The sequence below is a fragment of the Pagrus major genome, chromosome 22 (assembly GCF_040436345.1).
Source record: "Pagrus major chromosome 22, Pma_NU_1.0".
Classification (NCBI taxonomy): Eukaryota; Metazoa; Chordata; class Actinopteri; order Spariformes; family Sparidae; genus Pagrus; species Pagrus major.
Genome location: NC_133236.1, coordinates 15,043,387 through 15,064,655, shown reverse-complemented (window position 1 = coordinate 15,064,655; position 21,269 = coordinate 15,043,387). Strand labels below are relative to the sequence as shown.

Below are 21,269 nucleotides of genomic sequence, written 5' to 3'. Positions count from 1 at the left end.
GTCCATGTAGAAATTAAACTCCTCTGCAGACATCTACCCTTATGGAAAATAATAAAATCAGTCGTGTGCTAAAATATATTAAAGATGATTTAATTCATTGTAGCTTAAAGGAGAAAATCACTAATCTATGATACGTTAGAAGTGAAATTCCCTTTCACTGAGCTTTAAAACCTCCAAGCTGTTTCGAAGGCAGAAGAGGAGCTACTTTTTAGATGAGATGAGATTTGACACAGTGTGTCATTAAGTACAAAGTAGAAACCCTTTGCCTCAAGAAGAAGAGAAAGGATTTCTACCTGTCTTAAAAGAGACTCCTTGAGAAATATATCTGTGTCTCCATTCTCCTAACAAAAATGTCCGTGTCTGAGATAAAGAGACTTCTCATCACTGAGAATGTAGAGTGAATGAAGTATCCCATAGGATTATTTATCTGTCATGTTCTTGCTTGTAATTTTAGGTGAGCCACAAAAGCATTTTCAGCTTATGGAGATTTGGATTGGAAACAACAGTAACTCCTGAACGCTGCTCAGAGCAATCCTCTCTCCAGCTGGCATGTATCTTATTTGTGTTTCCTGTTTTTTCTTTCCTCTTCTCTGAAATAGACCAGAAGTTTTCTCCTTGGTCCCCGTCTCGAAAGTTCAATGAAGGCAGACGCCTCCCTCCAGCCAGGAACATGAAGGGCTTATCGGGCAGCCGCTCCCAGCACCAGATCCCTTTACCCTATGGCTTGGACTATGACCCCCACGTCCATGACCTCCACACTCACCATGGCTCTGAATCCCGCCACTCGTCCTACCTGCTCAGCCCCACAGAGAGCTGCCCCATGGACTTCCACCACCGCTACTCGCCGCGCAGCTCCATCCACTCTGACTGCATGATGATGTCCCCTGTCATGATGCCCCCAGCTGCTCCATCTGACCACATCTCCAGCAGCACCTTCCCCAGAATGCACTACAGCTCTCAGTATTATGACTCAGCCACACGGGACGACTGCGCTGCCATCACAGCCTCTGCCACCTCCCCAGCTGTTGCTGCTGCTGCGGCTGCGGCGGCCGCCTCCTCCCATCTTGCTGGCACCAAGAGCAACCGCCTTCCTGCTAACCTATTAGACCAGTTTGAGAAACAACTGCCACTACACCGCGATGGCTTCCACACGTTACAGTATCAGCGATCCACCACCACTGAGCAACGCAGCGAGAGCCCTGGCCGCATCAGACACCTTGTTCATTCTGTCCAGAAGCTCTTCACCAAGTCCCACTCGCTGGAGGGATCATCCAAGATGAACGGCACAAAAGGAGATATGGTAGGAGGTGGAGGTTATCACCATCATGGCCACCACTCCACCAAACACGGTAGCAAGAGGAGCAAGAGCAAAGAACGCAAGCACCGCTCCGGCGGATGGTGGAGCTCTGATGACAACCTGGATAGTGACAGCACCTACCGCACACCCAGTGTCATGTCGCGGCACCACGGGGAACATGTCAGCCACTGCTACCCAGATTCCATGCACAGCCACCACTTCGGAGACCTGTCACTCAAGACCTCTAAGAGTAACAATGATGTCAAGTGCTCGGCCTGTGAGAGCATGGCCATGGCGCCTGAGGGCAAATTCATGAAGAGGAGCTCCTGGTCGACACTGACAGTCAGCCAGGCCAAGGAGGCCTATAGGAAGTCATCGCTTAATCTAGAGAAACCCATGATGCACACAGACCTCAAGCCTTCGCGGACATGTCACTACCTGCAGGTGAGTGATACTTTACTATTTTAAATTGACATAAAAGGAAACAAAATAGAAAAAACAGAAAAAATACATCACATTAATATATCAAAATGTGATTTAACGCTCTACTGTGTGTGAATGGAAACCTTAGTCAATTTGTGTGTGCATCTGTGTGTATGCAACTATCATCATTAAAAAAAAAAACCCTGGTCATGTATTTTACATTCAGTTGGGCCTTTTGGAAATAAAATTAACAGTTTGTTATTATTAATGTGGATTTCATTGAGCTAAAGAGTTCACGCACAGTATGTGATTGTTCATGCAACCTTAAAACTCAGTAATGGGACAGCTCTTTGTTCGAAAATTTAAATATGTAGCCTTCAACCAAGCTATTCGCTGGGATTCTTGTCACTGCTGAACATATAAAGAGCTAACTATGATTAAATAGACAGCATTTCAAGGCTGAATTTGAGTGGTGGATAGAATGGGGTACTAAATGCACAGAAACCCTGAACATCACCTATCTGAAAATATAACAAACAATAACTGAGATCAATATCCACTCATCCCCACAGAGGCCCCTCTGATTGAAATGCAGTGATTGATGTATTGATTAGAAATCATGCCAGGGAGGCCTTTCAGATCCCACCTTTCTTTCTGTAACTCTCCTGAGGGTAATTATAGTGTTCAGTGTGTGAGAAGCCAATATATTTGACCAGGATTACCTTTGTGTAGTCACCTAAGGGAGCTATTGTCTATTGAGATGAAGACATCAATGTGATGGTGGAAGACATAAGAATAAAGATTTACCTCAGCTAAAATGCAACTTAGAAAACACAGGTTTGGTGTCTTAAGCTGATGGAAGTTTCACATTAAAACAGCAGTTATGTATTATGCATCTTTTTAGGCCTCTGTCATTGCTATCCCACTGACACATTAAGAGACTGAACTAGATTAGCCACAGGTACTGGCTTCAAAAACACAGTCAAAAGCCAAGTGTTTGGGACTTTGGCTATCTTTGATTCAATTTCTTTTCATTTTCAAAATTCAGCACTTAGCAAATGCTCTCATCCGTAGTGACTCATAATGAGTGAATCATTAACACACAGTAAAATGAAATTATCTGTTTAAAATTGATTAACCTTTTGGTGATTTAAGATATACAAATATTGGCAACATGGTGACAGGGATTTAAGTTCCTTCCAAAAATGGGGCATCATCAGGACTTTTTAACATATTTGGGGGACTAGCTTTATGTTTGTGCTTTGGAACTCTGCGCCTCCAAAAAGCACTTCTCAAGTCGGTCTGGACTCGTCTCTCAGCCCAGTACAAAAATGGTTTACTGCTTGTAATGGGGATGAGAAGAGCTGAAGTGCTCAGACATTATTAAAGCTTGCCCCATCTCCCACTGAAGATGATGTATGTATTCTACTTTTACATTGCTTTCATCCTGCTCTAGCCCTGTTTTCACATTGTGCCCTATGAGGATCGTGCACATCATCAAAACACATTCTTCAAAAATGTGTTGTTCACGCTTGCATTTGCACCTGATTTTAGGAAATTTGAGTTATACACTGTGATCAAATTCTACCATCCGTCTTTTTTAACAAGAATAAAAAAATAAAAAAATAAAAAATAAAAAACTAATGACATTGGATTTGAAAGGTGCTGGACTCATATAAATAAATAGTTCTATTAGGTAATAGATGCATTCCTGTCCAGGGGAAAACTCACTGAATCTTTGCCCAGTTCATGCACTTTGATGCCATGTCGAGTGTACAACTACACAAAGCCACACAAACTGCAGTTGTTTGTGTGCCATGTGGACAGAAAGACTCTGTCAATACAGAGGCTCTTTCACTGGCATTTGACCAGCTTATGTGTCAGCAGGCAGAGACCCAGCAGCTGACACATGGGCACATTCTGCACTGAGCGTGTCCACACTGAGAGCCTTATTCAGTGGAATAAGTGAGGGGAGATCTGTACACAGGGGTCGTGGTCAACACTCACTGTGTGCTCATCGGATTTTATCTGTTTGATGTGTCTGGGTCCTTTAGGTCTGTGTTCACTTGTGATGAGGAGGACAGGTCAGTGTTGGGCAAGTTGTTGACATAATCTTGTTTTTTTAGGTGTCGGTCTTCAGGCTAGATTCCTATAAAGCCAACAACCCCTATTGTAGGCTACGGCTTATGTGAAAGTGACTGTTAACAAAAATACAAACTAAACTAAATGTTACTGTGAAAGTCAGGAATCATGAAACATCAACAGACAAACATAGAAAAGGTACAAGAATGTGTCTTCCAGTGAAGGATAAAAATGTAATGAAGCATAATCTGTAACCTATAAATTGTGGCAATGTTCCATTGTGATTTTATAAACTACTATTTGAACATTTTTTCTACTTTTTTTGTGGGCTGCATGATGTGGTCAGAAAATCATATTGCAATTATTTTGACAGATATTGAGATATGATTCAGAGTAAGAGGGAAATTATCGTTTTTGCATTTCATTTTCACTAAAAACCCTCAAAACTGGGACAATATGAAACTTTCATGTCACAATTATCCTGTCCAACATAATTGCGATTCATGATATTATCCCAGTAATCATCAAAATATTCGTAAAAATATAAAATAAAATCTTAAATTGGACTAAAATATACTACACTTTACCTTACATTCTGTGAGGAAACAAATATTTTTATTGCATCGCAGACAGGACACACATCTTTTTTTAGTAAAACCTCTCCATGTTGTTCCTTAGTGTGGAAACTTGCAAGCCATGCCTTTAGCCAAAGTGACAGGCTTAGGCAATTCATAATACTGTAAATCAGGAAACCAATATAGGATTGTACATCGGCGAGCTAGGCAGCTTTCTTGAGTTGTTCATGTAAGGATATTCCCGATTATCCCGATAATGAGAATTCACCTTGATCAACTTATTGTGAGCGTTTTTCATTGCAGTCCATGATAAAATCTTTTATTGCCCCATCCCTACTTACAGGCCAGGGCATATCTGCAGCACTACAGCACATCTTTATAATGCTGCTACCTTGCGATGTGGATATTGCACTTGGTCATATTTCGATTATATTTCCATGAACTGTGCAGCCCTACTTTCTTTAAAATGTGATTCAACTTTTCTAAGACTAATTTTAACTAGTTATGAGACGTCTTCTTTATCTAACTTGGTCATGTAAATAAATAATGGTTTTGCCTGGTTCTGAGATCTTGAGGCATGTTTTGAAGGTGATAAACAGTGCTGAGTGTGTAGTAAACACAACTGTACAAGGTTTCTGCAGTATCCCATAAATCATCTAGCTTCAATCAATCATATGTTCTAGTCCTTCCTTGTCTGAAATGTAGCCAGGGTAGTGCTTTCGCTTTAATGTAATAATGAAATCCTTCAGGCGATGTCAGGGAATTTGAAAGGATTACCTGGGGAGGAACTTTGTCTCCTCTTAATGTCTCCATTAGAGTATCTACTGTTACATCCCTAAAGGCTTAGCTGGTGTCCTCCCTGAGGAATACAGTGGCCATTGCAACAAATGATGTCTCTTGAAGTGCTGTGTATTTACAGAATGTGGTACAGTATGCCCAAATAAACCAACAGGGCACTTGCCTTTGAGTACATGCTCCAGGTAAAATATGGAAACAAATGTTGGTAATAATCTGCACTCCTGTAAAAGGGAGTTTAACATCCTGCACTTGTTTACTGCAGTAACAAGTAGGAGAGTAAGCTGTCAAAATCTTACTTCAGTTCAACAAACTGCACATCTTACCACTTCAACAGCCAGCACCTAACCAGCCTAGTGTGGGAGGAAATTACAAGACTCATTCACTCACAAACTACAAATTGTCCTGCCAGTTTCACAGGTCACTGTTTTGTGTGCTAGACACACATTAACATCTGCTGCGTGGCTTTACAAAACCAATCTCTGCAGTGAGATGCTGCTGTATCCCAAAGTTGTTTTTATACAAAGTATTCTCAGTTTAGTAGCAACTAATGATGGTGTAAAACAGCTTGCCTGTCAAGCTGCCTCAGGGGCACAGCTGAACAGATTCTTTCTGGTGGTCTTTCAGGTAATGCTAATGAGCTAGCACAATGCTTCCATGAGTGATGGCTGTCTTGTTAACCACAGCCCCAGACAATCAATGACTCTGAATTAGGAGGAAAATGATTAATTTACTTTATTGCTGTCTTTAAGCCTGATTAATTTAGTTTCCAGACAATTGCTGCATTTTATTCCACTCGTGTGGGAGAGGATAACTGTATGCATAGCAGATTAGTGTGCGTGATAATTTTACTGATAGGTCTCTAAAGGAGGACAAAAGCAGGCTAGCTAATTTCCATTTTACCTTCCCAAATAAGGTACGGTTGGAAAAGACTTCCTTCTCTTTTTTAAGTAGGTGACACCCAAAAATGGTGCACAACATTAGCTAACTGAATGATCATCTTTTATCTGCTTCTATTGCATACCGAAATGTGATGTTTCAGTGGTGAGGCAGTGAGCCATGCTGCCCAAAAGAAGCTCATTTGTTTCGGTTTCAAAGGAGAGCTCTAGTAACATGGGGTCTAAATGCTTCAGAACACTTTTTCATCTTGACTACAAAAACATTTATGGAGTAAAATATATTGGATTAATGATTGCGGAAAGCAATGGGTGCTATTATTAGCATCTTTAAATCTTACTATGTTTTCCCATTTGCCACCTCCAATAGAGGAGAAAAATGTAAATCATTTTCATGTAAGTGCCTTGTGCTGTCCTATCTTTCACCTGTCTGCCCAGCTGGAGCTGGCCATCAAGTTGGAGAGCATATTGGTTGTTAAACTAAAGAATAAGGGGGGGAAGATGGCAGACAACAACAGACAGAGAGAACAGAAGTGATAGAGAAAGCATTACTCTACATCTAGGCATAAAAAGGGGGTTTCAGCCATTCTGCTTTCTGCGAGATCAGTTCAGCGACAGTGGCAGAGACTTTATGATTGGGTAAAGTGAGTAAAATGCAGATCATTAGGGACAGTCCTATGCCTGGGGCTGTTGTTTCAAGAGCAAAGGCTGCCCTGTCCGCTGGGACAACTGCTACAGTGGCAACACACACAAACACAGTGTTGTTAGTAGATGCTTGATCAATATTGTGCCAGAGCATGTAGTTTGTCACACAATGCCATCGTAAATCACCATCTTCAGCATCACAAAGCCTCATTGTGTCAGTGTGCGGCATTGATTTAGATCCTGTGAATAATGTAACTCGTCAATATTAATCACAGTGCAATGTCAGTAAAATCAGGTAAAATGTGAACAGTATATAAAATATGACAAACCAAAAATTAAGCGTTAAACTGGATGTACTCTACCTTGATTTCTGTCACATTTAAATCTAATTAAAACCCATCACTTGGTTATGTGTACACGTTTGTAGCAGGACACCACACAGTGTACAGTAATTAGCACACAATCACTTAATCACTATGTTAATCCTGATGCTGTAGTGTTAAGAACAGTCCCTGTTTACAGTAGGAAAATCCATTTATGCTACATGATGTCATGGCTGTGATCGTATCCATATTTCAATGTTGATCCTCTCTGTAGTTTTTAATCACCATTTTAAAATTGATTTTAAGGCAGTGTATGTCAAAAATATCTGCTGTGCTCCTTTGGCTGTCAGTCAAAGCTAATTTAAGAGCCCATATGTTTTTTGTGCCAGCGGTGACGCTGTGCCATTAATGACAGTGTGCTGATTTAAAAAGTTACAGCCCTCAGGCCTCAGGGGTGTGACTGGCAGCTTTTGCTGTGCAAGCATAAAACTACAGAAACTGCATCACAGCCAAGAGTTTGAGGCAAATTCTATTAATCTTTTTCTACAAATCCTTGAATTAAGCATGCCCATGTTTGGATTTAAAATATGAGTGCTACTCTCAAAGGTTGTTTTACCCATCCCATTTAAGTGGTTTGATGATCCTGCAGATGTAAAGTAGTATTTGAGCTCCTTCTAGAAATGTGCTGATGAATCTCACACGGTACTTCATATTAATTTTCTCCCAAACCACAAACATGGACTCTATTAAAATGAATGAATTGAACAGTAGATTGCGAATAATATTAAAGTTATAATAGTTGAAATGCTGACATACTGACACACTGCGATTGGTAGAACTTGAAAACCTGATATTTATTAGAAGTCATTTTAATTAAGGATTCACCAGTTGGTCCAGCTCAGCACCTAACAATATTATGTTTGAAGAAAGAAGTAATCTTCCAGACCACTAAAGTGAATGCTGTTACCTAAAATGATCCTGAAGATTGTATTTGTGTTTCTTCTGATGCAGCGCTCAAGTTTGCACAGTTCAGAAATATTGGCAATTGTTAAAGAAACCTGAACGTCTGTGGAAAACCTATGCAAAAATACCAAAACATATGTATACATTATGCCTTGCTGCTAAGGTCCTGCTTATAACCCAAAGCACTATCAATCTTTTTCTCTGTGTATACTAAATATCCACAGTGCATGACCAGTTCTCTCACAGGATGTAGTGCTCCTTGTTATTACCACCCACTTGTCGAAAAAATACAGATGGGACAGAGCTTTCACTTACACTCTCCCACACACTTCCAGTCAGCGTCAGGCTAATAAACATTGGCCACAAAGTTTTTGTGTTTATTCCAGACTAACCGCTGTTGCTGCTGTCGGAAATGTAAAACCCACGGCTTTTAGTGCAGCGAAGGATTTAACAGAGAACGACCTAGAACAGCAAATGAGGGAGCTTTAATGAACTGGGACTATCCTGACTCACTGTCACATGAAAATAATGCACATTGTAACCTAATTATCTACCAGAAATAATTTTATTCTCTTTCCCCCTTAAAAGGCTGTGAATTAATTCCAGATGGCATTTGAATGTAGACATGTCAAGTGCAGACTAAAGTCAAATCTTCTTACAGTTGAGGGAAGCCATGTATGCATAATTCTACTTTTAGTGTTCACTTCATGAGCACAACATGTCAGCTGTGCCCCAACATAAAAATTACTTTTTTATTCAGGCAACTTTGGAAAAAGTAGTATTCGCAAAAATTGTGTTTTACAGCAAGGAATCTTTGGCTTGCTGCATAAATATGACCTGGTGCTACACTATTTTGCCTTCCTGGACCTTTTCTCAGTTACTATCTGTTTAGAAGTAAATGGTGGTTTATGTGCTACAGTGATGTTATTACATGTGGGTTCTAAAACTCTGAATTGTAAAAGTGAAACACGATACAGTCAATAAACACACTATAGGTATGATTCCTGCTACGCAGTACAAAGATTTTGCCTTTGCGAACACATTTTTCCCTTCAATTAAATAGATATGTGTACGATATATGATTTATCTTTGATTGATTGATTTTGTATTTAAATGAAAAGTGTAATTAATATATTATGTAATTAGATACCATTTGCAGGTGTAAATATATCTGTTTTAGTTGAAATATGTGCAAAACACCATTTTTCTATTAATTACATATGGTGACCAATTGCACAAGCAGCCCCCCTCCACAGGCGCACCACAGCATTTTGCCCAAAACAGGCTTTTCCAGGCATTTTTCAAGGCGACTGTAATGAGTCTATGTGATCAGGGGCCTTGCGTTACAAAAAACAACTGATAATATTGCCAAATTCTTTAGGTCTAAAATTAGTAGTTTCATGTTAAATATGTTAATATATCAGCTACGAATTTTGAAGCTGTGCAGCAATTCTTTTTTTACTAAATATATGAGAGTAAAGTAGTCTTTATTTGTGAACAGATTGGCTACTCCAACCTGGTATTTGCAGTGGCCCTGTTTTGTTTAAAGCTGACATTGTTTTATCTAACTGTTTACCTAATAAAATTTCCACACCTATTTGACAAACAGTCAGCTAGAAAATGCTTAAAATTCCCTAAAGAAAATAGATTTTTCTGACATCATTTTTAGGCTACAATAGACTACATACATTTTACACATTTGACATTCAGATTTTGGAGTGCACCAAATTGCCAAAGTACAATGAAGGAAGCAGGCAATGATTTAAGATACGGCATAAAGAGAGACCTAACTGAATGTTTCAGCACCATGGACAGGGACAATATGTTTGAATTTTTCAGAGCTATTGACAGAGCGCAGCGAAGCAGCTACTTTGTGGCCCCCCCAGGCACCACATGCAGTAATGACAAGAATAAAGACAAGCAAACAAATTCAGAATTATTCCCAGGTCTGTTGGTTTCATTATGCCTACAAAGTAAAAGGAATAATTCTACAACATAATATAATGTATATTCTAATATGAAAGTTAAACTGTAAGGTACATGCATGAGATGAGGCTCGTGGAAACATCAGCTACTCCTTTAGTTGCTTTAAGTCATTTCACATACAATAGTTTTTCACAAGAATTATAATAGTCCCTGATCATTGTTGCAGATCAGTACTTAGCTTGACTCCACTTATAAGAGTCACATCCAGTGGGTTTGTCTAAGGTTAAGCAGCCAGTGCATATCTGACTACTTGTCTGATACAGTTTTCACACTCATGTGGCTAATTGGGCCCCTTGTACGTGCAAAAAATGTCTCTGGTGTAGCTCACTGTACTGGACTAATATTTTGAGTAGGACAGTTGGCTCAAGTAAACAAATAAAATCTCAGAGTATTATACACGTATGCTTCTGAATGTGTTGTATTCATTACAGTTGTATTATCTCCCACAGGTGCCCCAGGATGAATGGAGTGGATACCCAGGAGATAAGGATGAGGAGATCCCGTGTCGGCGAATGCGCAGCAGTAGCTACGTCAAAGCTATGGGGGAGGTGGATGATGAAAGTGGTGACTCTGACACCAGCCCTAAGACCTCACCACAGAAGGGCATTCGGCCTGATGCTCTCGTCCTCAAATCAGCCATGCAGAGACCCCATTTAGACTCCCAAAGGTAGGCCTGGATGCCTTTGTCAAATATGTTGCCGCCAAAGCTGTGTTTTGAATTCAGTTTATTCCAATTTTTTTCAACAACCATTAATGGATTAATGGACGCTGAGAGGTTACGCAGAAAACAAGGCAAAATGATGCAAAAGGGTGGATTGCATTTCATACTTGACATTTATTTCTATTATTAAGGAAATGGTGATTGCTTTAAAGCCAACAAATGAAGAGCTTTTTTCTTGGGCTTAGAATTTGTTGCATTGTGTGTCTTCTCAGCTTTGAAGAGGTAGTAATTGGACTGTTGGTGGGTTAGTGGTAGATCTAGATGGTTCATAGTCTACACAATGAGATAAGAACAAATGGTTAGGGTTTAGCATTGCAGGCTAGCTCAAGCTTTAATGGACTAAATCACTATGACGTCAGGATAAGAACAACAGTCACTTCCGGGTAGACAGTGGCAGTTGATTTGCATTGCGGAGATATGTGAAATTAGCAAGCGTGTTTATTTCTGTTGTCATTTTTCGCTACAACTGTATCATTTAAAGACATATAGTTAAACATGATGGTCTGACCCATATGACATTTCTGCTGTGATTATTTGATGTACTTTGTTGCTTTGTTATTAACTTTGATGTCTCACCAGCAGTCAGAATAACTGCTACTTTGTAAACTCAAGCTGTCATTTTCTTTAGTCATTGGTCCAACAGGTAAATTAGGTCTCCAACCCTAGTTAGTTAAAGAGTTGTTATTAATGAGATCTCATAGCAGTACTTTTTAAATAACATAGTGAAAACAGAAAATTACTGCCAATTGTATGTAAGCTTAAGTGAGACAGGGGTTTTCTACCTGAAGTTATTGTAAACAAATGTTGTGATTGGTTCCATATCGTTGGAAAGTCCTTTGTCTGTAAGAGATTTGAAGGGGGTTTACATTATCTTCTGATTCCAAGTGAAGTTGTTTGGCAACAAAATTACATTTTTTTTTATTATTCTTTCTTACATAATTTTATGCATGGTTGGACAATTGTTTTAAGGTGTTAAATAGAGCTGCACTGTACGTACGTGTTAGCTTGGTCTAAAATCACATGATTGGCTAAGTATTCAATCCACGACTGTTTCATCAAATAAAGTAATGCTCTGCTGAACGTTGCAGTAATGTAGTTTTGTGTTTGTGACCTTTTTCGTCTGCTAGTTCCAATATTTGTCCAACATCTTACGCGGGCAATGTGCCTCATCTTATCACAGTGTTGTTGACAAGTCTGTAGCAAAACTGTCACAATGTCAGACTCAAGAGAGCAGGCTTAAATGTGTCCGGGCTTACTGGATGGATGAATTGTTGACACATGGAAGGGCATACATAAAACGTGCTGACTATTGTGTTAAGGTAGGATGACAAAGGTAGCAGAGATGTGTCTGACCAGTAATACAGCAAAGTATTGAGTATGTTTCTACAACAGCCTTGCAATTAATCCTTTTTATCATGATGGTTGTAATTTTCATTTTTTGTTGAACTGTTCAAGAGAGGTGTTAATTCAACTTTATGGTCATTTTGGAGGCTTAAGTTTGTTGTACTGATATTTACTCAACACTCGTTTCTCTTTAATCATTTCTTAATCATCTCTCTGTGTTGACAAGCATTTGCTGCCTTGTAAACCAGCAGAAAACTACCTAATATTCCATTGAGTGCATTTGTGACCCACAGGATGATAACGCTTCATTTTCACAATCTTACGAAGCTAAATGTTGCTCACCTTGTTTTTACTCAGGTTATTTCTCTTTATGACTGTTTTCAAGCAGTGTGACTTTCAAATATAACCAAAATCTGTGAACCTCAGGGAGGCGTCATGCATCCGTCATCCCTACTGCCACTCACTGCTCTGTGCTATTTTTGTTACCATCATCTCAGCGGGGCTCTGATCACTTTCAGCTTTTGTCCACAAACAAATCAGCCCCCTTGTTTTTTAGCCTCCGGTGGAGAGTGTAATAATCCCTTATTATTGCAGCTCCTAGCTCTCATTGTTTCTCCAGAGAAAAGCTGTACACATGCTCTCTATAGTTCCAGTATGGAGGAATGACTGTTTTCTCACAGGATGCTAGACTAGAAGCTATCAACTCAAGTCATTAAAAATAGCACAATGTTGATGAGGAGTTCAGATACTGTCGTGAGGGGATGACTCATCCAAGTGGCTTATATTTATTTTGGATAGAAATCTTCAATCATGAATTATACCACAGAGAAGACACTCCATGCCCATGTACATTTGTCAAGTACATTGTAATCCAGTGATGGTCAATGTGTGGCTCTTGAACTATGCAATCGTATCTATCCCTACCCCCTGTCCTTGTTCAGCCAGGGCTACCACTTGCAAACCACAAGAGATATGCGGCCCCACCCTAGTGTCACGCTGGACCCTGCCTCCTTTCATCCCCCGCCCTTCCGCTCTCGCAACCAGAGCTACATGCGCGCCGTCAGCACCCTCAGTCAGGCTAGCTGCGTCAGCCAGGTGAGTCCCAAACGCACGCATGGCACAGAGGCAACACCTGGAGACATGAATGACAGCTTATGCTATGTTGTTGTATGTGGTAGCTTTGGGTAGAGGGAATTACAGAGACATAAAACATCCACAGGTGTCCATATTGGAGGTCCACAGCTGATTGTTTAGCTGACACAGCCTGTCTCAAGTCTTAACTAATTTGTGGTGTTTGGATGAGGAATTGATGCTTTAATCGATAGCCTACTTGTGACACCGTCTAATGTTGTTTACAGTTAGTTTTTTAGTATTTTGTGAGAGAAAAATATATTTTTTTAAAAACACATTGAGATACCAAGATATCAGTTTTACACTATTGTATCCTGATTCGGCCCCAGGATGTCTGGAATAGGTCATTTGTAAACGATTCATCACTCTCCTGTCAGTGTGGTACTCCTGCTAATTAGCCATCCAACAATGCCAAAAGCAGCAGTTTGTTTTGATTAACCCAAGCTTATTTTTCTCAAACTACAACTAACATTTAGAAGCAGATACTATGGCTAGAGACACAGCAACTTCATGTCTAACCCAACATCACACAACTAATCTTTTCAGGTTTTCCCCTTTTTCATTCCCTGCTATGAATCTATACAGTTGGATCATTTGTGCAAGTCTGTTTTGGACCTCCATGGTGGCACAGGACGTGGTTGCAAAGAAGATTTGTGACACAGGAAAAAGCCTCCATATGGAGAAGGAGTAACAAGAGTAGGAGAGATTTTGTCCAAAACAAAGGTGGTCCTAGCAGCGTATTCCTGCCAGTGTTAGCACATAGTTTAATGAAAAATAACTGCCGAAAAAGATCTCAAATAATAGTCAATCCCAGCTCTCTTTTGTAATATACTTAAGTATGTTTAACAATGAAAATGAGATTATATGGACTGAAGACAGGAGTGGACAAGACAGGATAGAACAGAATTGAATAGATACTGTAGCTTGTTTGTATAGTGACATGATTTTGTTGCATGAGCCTGACATCAACAAATTAATTCATCTTGTGTCAGCTAGTAGAATGTACAATATTTCTAAGAGACTTGCTAGTGATAAACGATAAAGTTGAGACTGCAGTGTGTTTTTCCTTTTTTCTATGTAGTAAGATACAGTATACAGTACTTTTGGGTGGGTATGTGGTGAATGGAATGCTTTATAACATAAGCTGAATATATTTCTGATTGTTTATTGTTGTCATCTGCCCTTTTTTTCATTTGATCTTGACATTTATTCAGTTTAAGGTCGGAATTGACAGTGGCATTTCCTAATGCTAACACTCCTTCATATTTGCTGTGCAAAGGGGAAGAATCAAAGTGAGAAAGAGAAAGGAAGAGGAAAAATTAAGGACTGCTATTCCTGTTTTTGTCTCTCAGGTGAGTGAGACTGAGATCAATGGCCAGTTTGAGTCAGTTTGCGAGTCCGTTTTTAGTGAAGTAGAATCCCAGGCCATGGAGGCCTTGGACCTGCCTGGTTCGTTCCGCACTCGAAGCCACAGTTACCTCCGTGCTATTCAGGCTGGTTATTCCCAAGATGACGACTGCTTGCCTTCAATGACATCCTCCACTGTCACTTCAACTCTCAGATCCACAACAGGTAAAACAATCCCCCCCCTAAATGAGAGAGGGCTTAGACTACATATCCTCATACATCCTATACATGCGCACAAACTTGACATACCTACATATGTACAGTGGGGAACCCTTGAGCTTCAGAGATGCCGGGCTGAATGATTCCAGTTATCTTCTTTGGAAGCTATGGTGTGCGTGCGTTTGTTTTTGCCTCTGCATACTTCCGATGTTTTAGATGGACTTGCTTGTGTGTTACTTTGCATGATTCATGCATCATTAGCCAAGCTTCTGGTTGGTCACTTGTGGTGTTGCCAAGCTGTAGACTAGGATAAGGGTGGGAGGGTCGCATTAACACCCAGATGGCAACACACGCCCATGGTGCACAATATCACAACACAACACAGCCACATTACATGGCATGCCTAAGAGGAGCAGGCCCTACCCTAAGCATGTTAAACTGTGGTGTTATATATGTGTTGTGCGAAGCGTGGGAGTTATTTAGGGAGGGGTGAAGACTGATATGGGCCAGGGGTAGGGGAGTGTTAGGTTGTTGACTTATTTGTATTGAGGGGATACAGTGGAGAAGCCTTCCACCTGTCCCCCCCCTGCCCTGTTGCATTAGTATATGCTTTATCACTGACCTTGTAATTGACCTCATAAAAATAAAAAAAACTAATCTTGTAACCAATTTAAGGTAAGTCAACAACCTCTAGAGACTAAAACATGGGCAGACACACACACACACACACACACACACACACACACACACACACACACACACACATTCACACGTGCTGGTTGCACAAATGAACTGACTGCTGGTGTTATCCATATCCATTTTGAGAAGCACAACCTTTGATTATTTTCAGTATTGTTGTATTGTGTTGCATGAAACTTTAGAGCAGCAGTCTCGATCAGAATAACCCATGAATGGTATATTAATTTTATTACAGGAATTCTGTAAGCTTCTGAATGACTGTTGTCTTCAACTTCAAGCTTTCAATTGAGCAAAATATTTAATTGTTAGCAACGATTTCTATATGACAGTGGATCCTAACTCAATTTTGTTTATGGACTCGCGTCTTTATTTGTACTACATGCTGCTTTTTTAATTCAACACACAAGTATGTCAAGGTTTTGTGCGACACAGTGCGAGCAATATATCCCTAAAATTAGCATTTCAGGTTCTTTGTGCAAGCAGGGTCGTCTTTGCAGTAACTCCCTCACTAAGTGCATTTGGTGTTTACCTGCAAGAGTAAAGCTATGAACCCTATTGAAACATTTTTCTTTAATTAAGTGCATTTTTAAATATTATGACCTGGATTTTTATTGTTTTTGTACACTTTTCTGTCAATTTAATATTGGAGACATTTGCACTTTTACTCATTTTGTGGGCTTTGTTTTCTTGTGCAATCTGGACTTTTGTTTTTGGAATCCTTTCATCTTCAATTGGGTTTCCATCTACGATTTCTTCGAGGATAAAAGAGTGTTCTCCAATCCCACTGTCTTATTTGCTGAACTCTATTAATTTAGCTCTCTGCTCCAAATCTGTCAGCTCTATATGGACTAAAACAAGCAGTCGACTGCACAGTATGTTGTGAAGTTGTATTTTCAAGATTGGCATGATGCATCAATTATAATATGTCAGATAAGGTTTTAGCAACCAAGAGTAAGGGTTCCCTGGATGGTAATTAGTTACATCAGACATATTGTAAATAACATATCTCCTTTGGTGTACTCTTTGCGCTGTTTTGAGGGAATAGTGGCCTTAAAATTAAGTAAACTAACTTATTCAGACTTGGCTAAGAAAAATATTGATTCCTGGAATCATGTTTTTCATATTAAGTGCTAGTTTAAAATTGACTTGTAAACGGCCTATGAACCAAATCTCGTGTGAGGCTAGTGGATTCTTGAGTGAGGAAGGGATCCCATGAGGGCAGACGAGCAGCAAACCCCTCTCCATTTGACCATCCATCTCTTGAAGGATAACCAGGGGGAAAGAACAACTGGAGGCATCAGTGATGATTGTTGCAGGTATTTTAATGTTGACACGCATACATATATCTATGTATATGTGTGTTTTTGCACTGCCTTCTCAGTATAAATAATAGATACATAGAGTTTATATATATTTATATATATATAGTTGGTAGAAATATCTCATTATGTTATCCGAGGTAGCAAACACGGTTCCAAACAACTCACAAAACCTCAGACACCTTGAATTCTTTTCAAAAACACTGATACCTCTGAATATTGATTACATTATTGAATGCGATGCTGACTTTTGTGAGTTGTTTACCATGTCTCTATTTTAAGTGTGCTTAGACCCCATTGTAAGTGTAAATGTATGAGAGATGTTCTTCCCAAACCTTTCGGAATGTCTTCATATCGTAACCATAAAATAGCACTGAATGTTATCGCATTGCCACTGTCTCCAATCATTTGTGAGAGCAGCATCTGTCTGCTGTACATGTGTAAACTTTATTTTTTCTTTCCATGAAATCTGACTTCTTTTAAAAAGGCCACGTGTGGCAAAGTCTAACCCTTGGCATTGAGTCTGTCAGCTGTCTTTGACTGTGGGATTGCAGCCTCTCCCTGGTGCAGCCCTAAAGGGGGGAGTGACCCCTCCCCTCACTGGGTTACTTACTCCACATGGTCTAATCTGCCACCTTGGACCTGATATGTTCAATAGGGTTCATATCTGCTTCTTGGCCCAGTGGGTTGTGATTCTTCTACTCCCTTTACATCTTTTCTTTTGCACAAAATGGCACAAATTTCAAGTCACTGAGAATCATTTTGATATGTTTTGAGAAAAGGGCTCTCAGAAAATGGATTCATGATTTGACAATGATTGATGTATTTCATGTTTAATTCCACTCTTTGCTGTGCTGTGCAGTGAAAAGATGGAAAGAAGCCTTGAGATGACTGAGAAGGCAGTGTAAAAACATTGTGAAAAGCCTACAGTATGTGAGTTTAATGACAATCATTATTGTCTTAGCAAAGTTAAAGCACTCACGAACCGATTTCAAAAAAGGTGTTGTGTATTCTGTACTGGCTCTGCCGGGAAGTAGCTCTATTACGTGGAATTGACACTCTACGCCATTTTGGATTTTTCGTAAAAATCTATACTTGAATACCATAGAAAGTAGAGAAATAAATGTATTTATGCAAAAATTTACTGACAATAAGCAATTCCCAAAAACACGTTGTTATGAATTCCACTTACATATTGATCCAAATGGACGGTGAATGGTTTCTTCACATTTGTAATTTTGTGATTTTTCTTACACTACTCAGTTACCTCTTGGTTTTGTACAAGTCTGAAGCAGACATAGTCACATTTGAAGTGCACACCAGGATATGGCGGGTGTTCTACCTTCACTTAACCCTTAAATCTTTCTAATCAAATGGGAATCCATTGGGTCTGATCAATTGAATTGATTGATAAATTGAATTACCTGCCACTCACATACTGTATGTTTTCCATAGATATGTGTTTGTTTTCTAGTTCAGAATCCTGATCAAATCACACTCCAGCTGTTACTTTCACTTTGAATGTCCTTCTGTTTGCATATTCAAATTGTCTTCCAGAGGGATATGATGTTGTGGATGGGACCTCTTTACTAAATGACGACATGATAGAGGATGATGATGGTGCAAGCTCCTCTGCCTATGCAGAGCTGGAGAGGCTGGAGAGAGAGACTGCTGCTGCTCGTAGCCAGCACAGTACTAGCTCCACCGTAACAGCCATCTCAGTCCCACCGGCATCCCCGCCTTCATATAGGGTCCCTTCTGCCTCACCCATATCCACCTCGGAGCCGCCAGTCCCTCAGGCCATTCAGGCCTTTAAAGAGTCTGCCAACATGGTTGCGGCCTTCAACCTGCAGTGGAAGGATGAAATCTCAGCAATGCGCTATGAGCTGGCGGAGCTGCGCAGAGATGTCTGTGGGGAATTGAAGACTTTCAACAGCAACTTCTTCAACTTTACTCAGTGCTACAACATGTGGACTTTGTGCCGGGAGCCTTGCAGTGACAGCACCACACAAACAGATGACAGAGTGTCCATAGGAATTCAAGCCGGCTCAAGCTGGTCTGTTCGACAAAACACAGAGGACAAGTCAGTGATGTGCCAACCAGAGCCAGCACCCTTCAGCATTATGGATTTGATGGAACCACCCCGAATTGAGATTATAGAGGGAACCCCAGAGAGCACGCCAGAGGGGTCAGGCAGCCCTGCCAGCCCTATTCCAATAGAGGACTTCCCATGGGAGATCAACAAAAAGCAAAAGGCCTACAAGCAGCCAGACACAATTGGCCACACCGGTGGTCACAGAAGCGCCAGTCTAGAACTGTGGAGCAGGAAGTACACCAGTGGACCCATGTCATATCTGTCTATGTCATTCTAATCACTCCCATCCTACGCATACTGTAAAATGAGGTGAGGGAGCCAGGGTAAAAACCTGACAATTGCCAAGAAAGGCAAGGCAGTGCTGTTGTTAGATGTCCCTTTACTCTATGCAGACACAGAGTCTGTCATCTCTTGAACAGGTTTCAATGTTGTTCAAGCAATCTTTTAACAAGTGTCTTGCTTAGCCATGAAATAAAAGAGAATGATGTTGTTTTACACCTGAATGAGGTGACAAGAATGTGAGAGAGAATGTGGCTGATGTGCAGATCCTCAAGTGCCAACAAGTGCAGCATCATGTTCTCTCCGCTGTCTTAAACACCCAACCTTCAGAGAAAAAGTCAATTAAAGTCTAACTAATAAAATGATAAAACTCAATAATCAGCCATTGTGAGGTGATGCATAAGTTGGTCTGTTTCTGCAAATGAATTTGAATAGCTCATGTTCATTCCAGTTTCTCTTCATGTAGAAACATTCTCTTAAGCACCTAAGTATACTGAAAAAATACTGTGAATAACTTTATAAACCCTAGTTTTTTAATGAATGCATCAAAGATGAAAACATTATTAAAGAATATATTGATATATTATTTACTCTTTAGTTATTCTAATCAAAGCATTCCTTTGCCATGGCCTTCATTTTTCGTAGCCAGTACCAGTTGAAATGGGAAATTTGAAAAATTTCCAACTTACAAAAGTTTTCTTAATTGAGAACTGGTGAATTGCGCAGCATAAAGTAACTGTCATAATTTAATAAACAATGCATAGTGCTGATGACACCTTATAATAACCCCTATAAAATTTGTAAAGGCCTCATCCTCTGGAGCACTGTATGGATGACACTGTCTCAAAGCTTTGTGGACTTAGTCCACGGCTTAAATTGTTTATGTTGAATCATTTGTGACTGACTTCTAAGTCTAACAGCATGTGGAGAGGAAAAGAGTAAGGGGGACAAATAGTGATCATAAAGTATGAATGTATTGGCTTCAGTTCATTCCTGCACAAACTGCATTCATGTTTCAAACTCTGTATATGTATATAAATGTACCATTTTGTATATAGAGAAACTTATATTCAATACTTGTACTGTTTGCAGTTCTAGACATACTGATTTCTGACAGCGCTGAGAGGGGTTATTGTAGTAATTGTGGTTCTAAACCAAACACAGCACTTTTTCCAGTCTTCTAGGTTTGTCTCCATTTATTTCATCATGGTCACCCTGTTTGTGCACCTCATAAGGAAGTTGGTAGTTCATACCAGTGTTTCGCCTATTGTTTTTTGTGCAGTGGTGACTGGAGGTTTTTCAAATGTTTGGTCAATTGTCTTACCTATCCATTAATGTTTCTTTTAGAGGGAAAGGTCAAACAAATACTGAATTGGATTTACTGTTATGGTAAATTATATTAGAGATTAGACTAAATTCCACCATATTCACCTTTTTTAAATGCCACATTTCTTTAGTGATAAAGTAACTTTTCATGCTGGGGTGGTTCATCACTGCTGAAAGATGACAGAGAAACATTGGTCCCTATAAATAGACAATCAGAGCCGCTGAGGGCCTCTACCTCTCCGACATGTCCCCAGAGGTGCAGTATAGTACCACTGAATGTACTTACACCGCCTCACTAGTGATGGCTTAGCTGGGCTCCTGTCGAACCTTAATAGGTGGGAGCCCTCAATCATCTGCTATATTTGGCTAATTGCTCATTTTGTCTGTTACTCATAAACTAACAGTTGCTCATTTGCCACTGGCATTCCCCTCAACCACTCATCTGCTCCATTGTCCTGTTGTACCAAGATGGCGTACCAAAGTTGATAGTGAGGCCCATGGAGCTGAGGCCAACAACAAACATCTCCAAGCTTGACAGCACTTACTGTATCTTTGGACGATCACTGCAGCACAGGACCATGGGAAGCCTGTATGTATCAGACCCCTGACTGAAATGTGAACCTTTGAAAAGGACTTTTAATAAAAGAGAGGCATCATCTCTCACTTTCTAAAGAGAGTGGATCTTCTTCCCCCTTTGCACGACCAAAAGACAATACTTGCAGAAAAAGTGGCATTTTGAAAAGATGATATTCATACAAAGGTTGTACTAGAGGTAAGATCAAAATTAAAGTTGAAGCCACAAAA

At 40.0% G+C, this 21,269-nt stretch overlaps 1 protein-coding gene across 1 annotated transcript in view; it reads left to right on the top strand.

Moving 5' to 3' along the window:
• The first annotated feature begins 655 nt into the window (after positions 1 to 655).
• The window catches only part of LOC141017717 (disks large-associated protein 2-like), a 45,469-nt gene continuing 24,855 nt past the window's right edge, over positions 656 to 21,269 (top strand). Inside the window, exons 1-4 of the mRNA XM_073492448.1 lie at positions 656 to 1,741; positions 10,435 to 10,652; positions 12,992 to 13,145; positions 14,534 to 14,753. Of these exons, the coding sequence (XP_073348549.1) occupies positions 671 to 1,741; positions 10,435 to 10,652; positions 12,992 to 13,145; positions 14,534 to 14,753 (1,663 nt within the window). The 5' untranslated portion in view covers positions 656 to 670. The remainder of the gene's footprint in view (positions 1,742 to 10,434; positions 10,653 to 12,991; positions 13,146 to 14,533; positions 14,754 to 21,269) is intronic.